At 39.4% G+C, this 12,428-nt stretch overlaps 1 protein-coding gene across 1 annotated transcript; it reads right to left on the reverse strand.

The window, feature by feature from the left end:
* Positions 1-1,467: 1,467 nt before the first annotated feature.
* Positions 1,468-6,484, reverse strand: slc38a8b (solute carrier family 38 member 8b). Its single transcript, XM_041039681.1, has 10 exons — positions 6,296-6,484; positions 5,112-5,310; positions 3,741-3,897; positions 3,554-3,658; positions 3,401-3,458; positions 3,103-3,217; positions 2,875-3,022; positions 2,588-2,790; positions 2,024-2,075; positions 1,468-1,570 (listed from the first exon to the last, which is right to left on the reverse strand). Exons 1-10 carry the CDS (start codon positions 6,482-6,484, stop codon positions 1,468-1,470), a joined length of 1,329 nt encoding a protein of 442 aa, XP_040895615.1.
* Between the last annotated feature and the right edge of the window lie 5,944 nt (positions 6,485-12,428).

Genomic DNA, 12,428 nt, shown 5'->3' on the forward strand with positions numbered 1-12,428 from the left:
CCTGACCTTTCTGGCCTTCCTTGATGCCAAATCATCAATAATGTCATCATATGAAACCTGCTCCCCTATTGAGTGATTGATACTGTTGACAGCAAAGCCAGTGAGCCATTCCTGACACATGGTTGACCTCAGGTACGACTTGATCAACTGTAGCTTTGAAAATCTCCTCTCTGCTTGAGCCACAGTGACTGGCAGAGTAAGTGTGATCCTGGGAGCAGGATTATCAGAAAAACAAAACCGTGCAGGAATTATAGGCCTGTATTTATAATATGAATGAAATGTGCATTATTTGGAAGAAAGTTGAGGTGACTTTAGCCCACTAATTCTTTTAGAGTACGTGTTTACATAACCTTGGTAAAATCTTTTGAAAGTGTTGGCGTATGTTTTCTGTCCCAGTTGCCGCCCGTCCCTTCTGTTGCGGTCTTGCTTTATACACAGAGCTGAGGGCTCCCAATTACCCACAATGCCCGCCGCCCGTGCCAAAAACCGCCATTACAGATAAGTACAGTGTGCACGCCTCCTACATTTCTGTGAAGTTAACGTGGCTGATATGTTGCTTTTAAGCAGACCCCTCCAGGCACAGATGTGACACACATTTTCTAGATTTACTGTAAATCCTTACTCTCATACACTAACACGCACGTCTAAGCACGTGCACGCTCACAGGCAGTGTGTCATAACTCCTTTAAGCTTGAAGTCAATAAACAATAAACAGTGATATTCAGCATACCTCAGCCATCACTCAGTGCTCAATGAAAGCTGCAGATTTGTATCACTCACATGACTCTGGCCATTCGGCAGTCAGTGGAAAAATAGAACTGAGAAATGCAGAGAAGGGATAAGAATTGTGTAGAAAGAAATCTCTTATTTTATCACCCAGTATATGTAAACATGTACAAGGACAATTTATCCATCTGTTTGGATTAAAAAGTATATAGTCTTTCTTAGTTCATTTAGATGTGGCATTGTCATTTCAGAATGATCACTGGGACCATAATAGCCATGATAAGAATTGTTTTTTTCCTCTTATCTGTGTTGCCAGTATGCGGTTCCACACATATATGAATGAATGAATAAATAAATAAATAAATATATAATTCCTCAGTGGTGTAATACTGCCCCCTGGCAGTGTTTTGCAAGTACAAATGAAGACTCAGGCAATATATCGATATACAGTATTATTGGTAAAGCAAACAATGCAATAAAATCCATACAATCAAACATAAATATGTCTTCCTATAAACACTTAATTAAATATGTTTAGCAGTCTTTTCTGTGACTTAATATAACAACTAAAAAGCAGCACACATATGAAAATATTACAGGGTCACATAGTAAATATATTTTTAATAAAGGTCACATATACAACTAAAAACCACCTTTACAAATGCAACATCCGGTTGTGCAAAAAGAGATGTGCGTCACAGTGAAAGCAGCTGCTGCAGATAGTGAGGATGATGGTGAAAATCAAAATTTGCGAAAAAGCTCCATGACAGCAATGGTTGTACTCTGTCCAAAGATGAAGGCTCCTACTACAATGGTTATGACTCCCCAAACTGTTAAAATCACCCTGCAGTGAATAAAAAAAATCAGGGCGTCAGGGAAATCAAGAGAAAGAATAGTGATAACAACAAACAGTATGAATCTTCTACATAACAGTAATTATTTTTCTTTAACCAAAAATACAATTGTTGTAAGACAATGGAACAAATAAACTCTAGACATTAATGCACAGGGTGGTCTTAAGTTTTTTTCTTGAATAACAAATCATTAGTCTTTTTGCTCCCTCTTGGGAGACGATATGATCCAAACTAATTTCATATTAATTAATTAGACGTGCACCACTTCTGCTGTGTCTCTATTTTCCTCATAATTAGTTACAAATTACTTAGTTCTTTCCAGAAAATGTCTTGGAAACCATTAGGAAAGAAATTACCATACCTGTAAAATAAATCATTGCAAAAAAACAAAAAACAAAAAAAAAACTTTCCTGCACATATTTCCGTGTTAAGCACACACTCACCTGATTCTTGGAGTCACAGTTTCTGTTTGCATTGTGAACACTAAGCAAAGACCTGCAATACACAAACACAAACACCAGTCAAACCATCAATCTTAGCTTTATTTGTGTGGCATCTCCATTAGTCCAGTTTAGGAATGAAACTATTAGCTGATCAATCAATCCAAAACAAATGAATCATGGCCTTCAGCATCTTAATGCAAATATTTTCTGCTTTTATTAGTCTTCTATGATAGTAAATCTTTGGGGGTTTGGGGTTGGCATTTTTACAGAGCAAGACATTTCAGCTTGTGATAGATTTATTTTTTTTATTTCCAGACATGCTGTGAAGCAAATAATTAGTCAGTCCATCAAGGAAATAACTGGTATATTAACTGATAATGAAAATACTCATTAGCTGCAATTCTAGTGCGGTTTAAAGGCTCTACCAATGACTGACAACCTAATAATAAGGAGGTACAAATATAAAACCATGTTTTAATACATATACATATCCATATCCGTAAAAATGTGATTCTGTCATTACGAACACAGACACACACACACACATTAAAGGAGGTTTCATACCAGGAAAGATAAAGATGAAGAAGGCACTGATTCCTCCGATGACACTGATGACCTCTCCCATGTCTGGGACAAACATTGCAATGAGAAGAGTGATGGTGATCCAGATCACAGTGAGAACGACTCTGCAGCGACTCTCAAATGAGTGAGTGACAATTCCCCAGCGACGCCTCTGAATCCGTAACATCAGGTTCAGGATGACCGATCTGATCCAGACACAAAAGAGAGACAACATGTTAAAAGACACACAAAAGACACAAAAACTAAAACTGAACTCTGGTATCACTTACCTCCCCAGGAGAAGAATGATAGGATAGATGGTGATAATTGATATTCCAAAAAGTAGTCTGGAAATGATCATGACCACATCATTTCCTGGATATGACATCAAAATATCTGAGGCAACCACTCGTCCGAACGTCATGAAGCCATACACACCTGGAGATGGAGAGAGTGGATATGATTAGCAGCTTTTAGGTGGGCCCACACTGAAGTCTATGTTTGAGAGGTGAACTCACCAGTTAGAGTGTAGATGAGCAAACAGAAAAACATGGAGACCACAGAGATGAGCACCCAGTGGGAGAGCTTCTGGTTCTCCATGCTGCTATAGATTGCTATACAGGCCTCATGGCACTGCAAACACACACAGACACAGATTAATGAGAATGTTTTGTATTCGGGGGGTGGTTCTACTTTTGCCAGTATGATTTATGATCCCACATTTATTAGCATTTTCTTATTTGAACAATAGTAACTCCATATTAAATCACTCGAACATCCGGCATATTGCGTATTTGACCTGTTATATAATCCTACCTGGAAGCCAAAGCAGATGGTTGGCACCACACTGAACATCGATGCCCATGAACTCACACTGAAAAACAGAAAACACAGTTACTGATGCACAAAAAATGAGGAGTCAGTGTTAAAAACACAGACATGCATCCATTATAAACCAGTGCGACTGACCCTTCGCTGTGCTCTGGAGTTATGATGACTTCATGGCTCTCCATCAGGTAATATTTGACAATCACTGCCACACACAGATATGTAGCAGCCAGTGTCCCCAACACACTGACAGGAGGAGGAAACAGTTAAAAAAACAGTTTAAAAAAATTCAGCTGAATGTTATTCTGACCACAGAAGTGTTGTGTACCTTGTGTATTTCTGGATACCGATTTCTTTTGGGATGGACAGTGGTAGGATGATGACGAGGCACATGATGAAGAGGGCAAATCTTTGGTCAGTGTACCAGTGATACGGCATTTCTCCCTCAACTGACCCGGTCACAGTCTCATATAAGGAAATGCACACTGGAAAGACAAAAGCAGAGTCAAAGCTGCAACATGAAGGCATCAGTATACAGGACAACAAAGACCAAGACTCACCAGATCTTACAAAGGATTCATTTACACTGCATCCGCTAAGCAGTGTGGTTTATGATTTTTTTAATGGTGAGATCAATTCTTTGGTGTTGGATAATGAAAACAGAACAGAATGTTCCTGTGTTTAAAGCATTTGTCCTTGAAGATATCTCTGTCAGGATCTGTCTCTGCTCTGTCCTGTTCTCTGTTCCCTCCTCTGTTTATTTCGCACTCCGTCTGCTGCTACTTTCCATCTGCCCACCAGATGTCCTCATGACCTCCCTCCCCATCCCAGTCACCTGATCCCTAGGTCCACCATCTCACCTGTCTCCCATTCTCAATCACCTGAGCTTCCCTGCCCACCCACACACCTGTTTTCTCATAATCCCAGGCAGGACTTGAACCAGCCATTTCTACCAGCTCCTCAGATCATGTCATATCTACTGCTCTGTAACAATCTCACTAAGTGCTCCATCTGCACTGTGCACAATTTCTGATCAAACATTTCTTGTTTTTGGGTGTGTTTGAAAATCCAATCAAATGCTCTATTTAAAACTGGAACAGAGCAAAAACATTAAAGGGATTTGAAGGGTTTCAGATGGACAAAACAACAGAGGAAGAATGAAAAAAATGGTTGCATTACTGCTCCTAGTCACATGTTTAACCTAATACTAGCTAGAATGAAAATTAAAGTGCGGATGATTTGTTGCCTGAAAGAGATTAATTTCTTGATATGGGAAAATGGTTGCTAAAGTGATCACAAACTCAGTCGAGTACCTTGATAACATGAAAACATTCAAACACTGTAGAAACCAGTGCTGAGTGCAAACAGAGAGGTGCTTTATGATGACTGACAGATGGTACAAGGATGGTGATGGAAGCCTGGCACACTGTCATATGTATATATTTAACAGGAACTCTAAGACCCATTCAAGCACATATTTCTATTTAATTATTTTTATTTATGTTTATGCTGATGTTAATCTACTAACATTTTAACAATTTCATAAACACAATAAATAACACTCCTGTGGAGGAGCTGTTTGATCACCACAACAAAAGAAGAAGCACGTAAACTACAAGCATGAGCAACATGGTCTGTTGTAAATAATGACAGAAGCTGCCATTAAATTAACATAATTCATGGTTGTTCTGGTTCTTACGTTTCTCCAGCTGGTCCTGCACCACCACCAGGAAGGCAACACATATCATGAAGAGGTTGAAGCAGAAACAGACCTCGCAGAGTTGACCCACGGCTCGTCCACACACCTCCCTCACGACATCTTGATAGGTTTTCTGTCTGCTGACAGACGACGCATAGCCCAGGATGACCAGACCACTGATGAGAAATACCAGGGATACCTGCCGTGGCACCGAGGACAGGAGATCAACCTTAATCTTCATTCACAGACAGTGTTGATATTGGCACACAGATCATTTGACAATGGGGCCTTGGGCACAGATGTGTAAAAGGTCTCCACTCCTGAGAGGACACCCCCTTCCCATACAACTAATTTTCCTTAATGAATAATCTGAGGATTACTTTCTCAATTGATCAATGCCTCATTTGGTTCATAAAATGTATATAGTAAAAAATAGTTTTAAAAAAAGCCCATCTGAATTTCCCCAAATTTTGTCCAACAGTCCAAAACCCCCAAATACTTAGTTTAATATCACAGAAGTTCAACTAAACACATAAATATTATTTATGTACGTTTGCACTGATTTAAATAAATACTTATTCAGTCTTGGTATGAGTAAATATCCAGTAGAAAAGGACTTTATTTGGGATCAAGAGAAAAAAATAAATAAATAAATAACTGACTCATTGAACTCTGGTTTTCTTAAAAGAGCTGTCACTTCAAACAGGGGCACCTGCTTTGAGGGCCCCCAGACCTCCTGGGCCTCTGAGGCCATTCTGGGAATGTGGTCATCCATCCAGGAGACACACAGACACAGACACAGACACAGACACACACACACACACACACACACATATTTTTGCGGCAGTAGATGCAGTGCAGTGAAAGTTCAGGTCCGCACCTAAACTGGAAGCTTCATTAGAGCTCACCTGTGAAAAAGATGAGCCTCTTTCACACCAAGGAGAGACAGAGGGGTGCTGAGTCTATGGTGTACACACAAAAAGACTAACCACACAAAACTCTCTACAGAGCCAGATGCTCAAAGTTACACCTCAATAAAAACTGACATTTGCAATTAAAACCTAATTGTTCCATGAAAATATTAAGATGCAGGGCCTTATATCTGTACAACATCATAACACTATTCTAAATGATATAGAGACAACAGATTTATTATTCTTGCAGGTGCCTGATCCTGTACTCACCATCTCCACAGTGATGGCAGTCGTCACTCCCCCCGCCTTCTGGAAAGCCCAGGGGAAGTTAAGCAGTCCGGCTCCGAGCGCAGACTTCAGCATGATGAACACGGCACCGAACGAGCCGAGCCGCGGAGGATCTGCATGAGATGCAGACCGAGCCAGCAGGCTGATGCTCTCCCGGGCCAATTCCTCCATGATCCTGAACCAGCTCCGAGACTCACAAAACCGTAACTAGAAGCTTTAACAGCTACTTTTCTTTAAACTTTTCTCTTAAAAAAATGTGTTTACATCTAACTTTTCCAATTCAGTCCAGGTGTTTGGTTCATTCTGCTGCTGTTCAAGTAAACCCGAAGAGTGGTAAACCATGCAAATATATAGACCTGCACCCACGACTCACGTGATCTAATTGGACTTTTTGACTATTAAACATTTCACTCTGAGGTGAAAAATTTGACACTAAAGTGAGTATGTTTGCGTGTGTCCGCTCTCCCTCTCTCGCTTTATGTCGGTCTCTCTGATAAACAGCACTGAAGTAGTGCAGCTGAATCTGTCAGATAACATATTATCAGTTAATTCAATTTTCAATTCAATTTTATTTATATAGCGCCTTCCACAATCAAAATTGTCTCAAAGCGCTTTACAGAGACCCAGAGCCAGAGTTACAATGATATTATAAGATAACATTACAAAAGTTGTTTTCCTTTAAATGAATAAACAATCTAAAGGCATAATTAAATCAAGGAAAATACACACATGTACCACGTGTGTACAGTGACCTGAATTTACCTGTTAAGGCTCTCCCGGGAAAAACTATGCCACTGGGCCCCCTGTTTCACAAACTCTCTTTGCTGGAATATTAGTTGGCACCAGCTTTACTGTGTGGCAATGTTATAAAACACATTAATTTTTTTTTTATCAAGTTAGAATTTGAAACAAGCAAGCACAAGAATGAAACGAGAAATTCTTAAAACAGGAGTTTGACACAGATACCTTTTCAGAAACAGGGCCTCCCCATAGAGTAACAGTTAAGGTGCTCACCACGAGTGGAAGGTCCTCTGTTTTATTCTGGGCTTCACATATTAAACTCTCCTCTCTCTCCCTAAGTTTGATCCATTTCAGGTGGGTTGTCAATGATTTAGGCCTAATTCACATTATCTTTTGGTGCGTGTGCATTAGAAGCTGTGGCACAAATGCTTGAACATACCAGCCTGTGAATGAAAATGTTAAGATTTTACAAATCATCGGTAAACATAATACCATGGATGTGGTCAAAGACAAAAGGTAATGTAAGATTTATCAGGAATAATAGTTTCATACTTATTACATACATTTACAGTGCAGTGGTGTGCAGTGTAGCTTATGGCACTGTAGCATTTGTTTTTTTTTTTTTCTGGTAAAAAGTCCTGGTCATATGTATTGGATAATACGATCCACCACACGTGGAATTCATAATCCCAGCCATTTTTATGCTACACACCATCTGTTACAGAGCAGAGAGCACTGGTCAAAATCCCATGAATGTTGCTCTCCATCTCACTGACTTTCAGAGAGGATGGGATATATTTGTTAAGGGAAAAAAAAGACCTTTGCTGCATCTTAAACATTTGCAACTGGGTGCTGAATGGGAGGGCTTTGGAGCACCTTAAAAAGATTTCATGGGGATGTTGCAGATTTTCTCAAGTGAAATGCAGGACAAAGAGAGATTAGAGTGAGCCAAGGTGTCTTGGGGACAGTTCAAAGACTTAGTAGTTGATCCTCCAGGCTTGTACTGTTTTCAGAAACATCTCAGGATTTCACTTTTTAAAAAAAAATTATGAAAAAGGCCTTATCAATTTTTAATGAAGTTACCCATGGGAAACTGTAGAGTGAAAACAAGTTCACTAATGTTGTAATGGACTGTCAAAAAAGATGTAAAGAGAGCAGCACTGGGCAGTTTTTTAAATGAAATAGACATGTATTTGCTTTTTCAAGACCTAATTCATAGTTTTTAGAAGTCCTAATGTTATAATACTTAACTGGATCTGCAATGTCCATTAAGTTACAAAGAACGTTACCAAAATCTGGGTCTTCGTACTGTATAGAGAATTCACCTTCAAGATGAAGCTTTTCCCGTAGTTCATCTTGCAGTTGCTCGACAGATTCAGGGGTATCGGTCAACTGGACTTTCCGGATGAGTCTGGGGTTTATGTTAACTCGCAATAACAAAGCCTGAGAAAAAAAATTTATATTAATTATGCAGGATTTTCAGGTAAAATCAGACATGATGACTAATAATTAAAAGCAAAGTGACAATTTACACAAATTTCACAAAACATCACACTGCGATCCAGCAGCATCAGGACATACCATTACATTCAATGCAGCAGGTACGTCTCTGGGGTGACTATCACCTTTCCAGCCACTGAGTATGCAGCCAACGGATGATAATCATTCAAGTCTTCTGGATCCGGGATTTGTGCAGGTGCTGTCAACAAGGTGATAAGATCTGTAATGTTCCATATACCAAGATGACACCTTCGCAGTGAGAAAAGACACTGTCTCAAACTTGACCAAAATGTTCAGAATCTTGTAGAACTCTGGAAGTCCACTGCACTGTCCAACCCAATAATTGGATGGAAGTAGGACAAATTACTTAATGCACAGGTCCCTTTGACACCATTCACACTTTTTGCACCACACTCCAGTTCTTCCAACAAGGTGTTGTGCTGTTGTACTGTTTTTAGTTCAAAATCCCTTGGCTCAACAGTTGCAATTTGATCTCGACCTAGACAACAAAATCTGCAAAACTTGTCCACACTAAAAGACTCATAAAAGCCTGCAAGGCTGTGGGCCCCAAGGTTATCTGCACAGACACAAAACACTGTTCCTTTTACAAACTTATCTAGTACGTCAATAAACACCCCATCTCTTTCTAGAGACTTTATATCCTTTATCAGTGGATAGAGAAATGCATCATACCCAAACTGTTTAACATCAACATTCTTCCCAAGAAGGGCAAGTTGAATAAAGGGCAGACTAGAGCGAAATGTGGAAGGTAAATTGAGAACAACCCAATAGACAGCAGTTATCTTATGATTTTTTCTAGAAGTCCCCAAAGGATTACATACTTCAAAATCATCAATATATAGACCTAGAGAAATACTTGTCTCTTGCACCCCTAAAAGTTTATTATCTTTATAGTACTGACCGTCTTGAAAGGACCTATAGTGACCAGGCTTATCTTCTTGATAAAACACTAACTTGTCTAAAAAATCTGGCCTTCTCAATAAATTCTCCAACACTTGAATAATTGAAACATACACAAATGTATTTTTATGGGTTCCTCTATATGTAAACTCAGTTGGCTCAATTAAAGGGAAGTGCTCCTTAAAATAGAGATTCCTCCTGTGATCAGTGGATAAGGCACCTTTTCCTAAGTTTCCTAATTAAAATTAATGGATTTGTTTGGAATATGGCATCACTAATTTTTTGAACGGTATTATCATCTACTTCAATGCTATGCTCAGCAAGAACCTCTTTAATCTTTTGAAGGGAATTAATTTTAGAAAAGTGCAATATATCATTCAACTCAACTATTTTCTGTACAGCACTTTTAGAAACATGTAATACTGTGTGCATGCACAAAAAAAGAGATGCAACTTTATGTTCTAGAGTCTCATCATCTACATACTCATCCTTTCCATTATGACTCGAATGTTGGCTTGGAGAACTCTGTAATGCCTCTTCATCAACAGGTGTATCTAATGTCTGGAACGTACTCTTAAACAAGTTCTAACCTCCTTTGTATTCTTGTGCTTTCTACTTCTGTGTGAGTTAAAGGTCTTTAGATTGTTAGTTTTGAAGTTACACTGCTGGAAGGGACAACACACAGTTTCTTGATTTTTTACACGATGTCCAAGATGAGCAAAAAATGTGCGCTGTGAACAAATTTCTCTAAATGCACATAACTCAACTGTCACTGTAGACACAGGGCCAGTGAGCTCTTCTTCCGTGCTGTAGTTGATGATGCCTCAATAGACCCACTTGATTTGAGCTGACAAAGTTGCAGAAGCGGTTATTGTTGTACTTCATACAGTAACTGCAAAATTAAGAGCATTGTCACTTGATGATTTTGGAAAAGGTAGCAATAACAAAAAACATTTGTCTGGCCACACATAAACATTTAAATGGAAATAACAATGAGAACCTGTTGTCTGTGCTAGGGTGTACTGATCACTTTTTTCCACAAATGAAGAAAGAAAAAAAAAATAAAAACAGAACATTAGACTAAAAGTGGCTGTTACTCACTGTTATTTATTTTACATAATATGAAACTATTTCTCTTATTATCTTTCTTACCTGAAATGAAAGTTATCAGGCTGCAGAGGATAAGCTCAGAATTCACACTGGACAACAGCACATACTCTGCCACCAATATTTTCTTCTATTAAAACCAGCAGTTCTGCATCCTGTGGTGACAGGATATATATGTATAAAGCTAGCCATGAGTCGTGCACTGCTGCTTCAGTGTTAAACCGAAGACAACACGAACACATTAAATGCGGGCGCGCTATCCACCCGGCATGTGCTGTGGTAGTGGACATAAGTGAGCCGAAACGACAAACGCGCAGACATACTAACCTCTGTAGCTACTTCCTCCCCCACTCTTTCTGGAGTGTTTCCAGAATCGTACGACTAATTTTACACTTACTTGTTGTACCCCTCTCAAGCACTTAGCATCGCGCGTGTCGTGTACGTCCGTCGCAGCGCACCCGCCCTTCACTCCCTCGTGCAGCTAGCTAGGTTCTGTTGCTGCAATGTAGCTAGCTGCAGAATGTGTATTATCCTAACGGTCCGAGTTATTAATCAGTGTATGCCACGTAAAGACGTTTAGTTTTTCCAAAACCATTTACTGTCCTGTACATAAGTGCAAATAGGCAATATTCAACCGAAGTACCCACCTTTTGAAAGTCAAGTTCCTCACACGCAGCGGTCACTTACCGAGCCGGGAATGAAAATGGCGGAGGAAAGTTCCTGAAGAAACACTCGGTAGACCCCGTTCAACAGAGCCAGAGAAGTGAGCATGCGCAATGTAGTTAAGTGGGCCTCAACTGCGGTTTAACGACAATTTACGAATTTTGCTAACACAGAACATGAAGTAGGCCCATCTTTTAACAATGAACTTAGCAACATACGTTGAAACAGTTACTTCTGTATAGTTTGCAATACAATTATCTACTTTTTGTTTTGTGGAATTGAAAATGACAGTAAAGTGGGCAATTTCAAGCTATCATTTTTACAGTGTACTGCTCAATTTTTGTAGGATATTTATGTACTTTTTCAGATTTCATATTTAAAAATCAATCTTGGTCAGTATTAATATTAAAGTTCTGACTGAGGCTCAGTCAAACGGAAACCAGATTTGAGTCCCTCCCTCTCTGTGTCCATGGTGCCCTGCCATGTTTTGTGCAGACTGTCCACGGTATTGAAAATAAGTCGAAATGGCCAAATCAGGGTTATAATCTGGATTTCAACGTGTCGTCTTTTAGCAAAAAGTAGACAAAGCCAGAGATTTTTTGACATGCTGTCTGATTGGTTTCAGCTCAAAACAGGGACAGATACCACGGTCAGGTGCAAACTGCACTCATTATTCAAATCTACTGTTAAACCTGTGAACTTTATGTTAAAGGAAGCAAAGCAGGACGTCCAGGTTGCAGTAACTTCTTAAATTCAGCACACTGCAGTAATGAAGTTATGACCTCTGACCTTTTAGTTGTCACACCTGCTCACATTCATGTGCATCATTCACTTTCCATGTATTCATCCTCCATGCTCTGAGGGCAATGAGACTGTTTTCAAGGGTTTCGAGGTGCAACCTGCTACACTGTGGATGAATAAAGACAGATGAGATTAATCTACTCATGATTCTGCTGTTATGAAACAGCTTAAGAGTATTAAGATCATACACACACAGACACACACACACACACAAAACCAACACAGAAACGCATGACTTCAAGAAAAGCTACGATTGGGATTTAAGAGAAAAGGCTCTGCGTAGTGTGTGTCAGTGTACCTTTAATTTACATTTTTTTGGGTTAAAAATCAGAGTGAAACAAAGAGGCATGTGCCACTTTATGACACTGTGAAAAGAAAATTG

Source organism: Toxotes jaculatrix, chromosome 1 (genome assembly GCF_017976425.1).
Source record: "Toxotes jaculatrix isolate fToxJac2 chromosome 1, fToxJac2.pri, whole genome shotgun sequence".
NCBI lineage: Eukaryota > Metazoa > Chordata > Actinopteri > Toxotidae > Toxotes > Toxotes jaculatrix.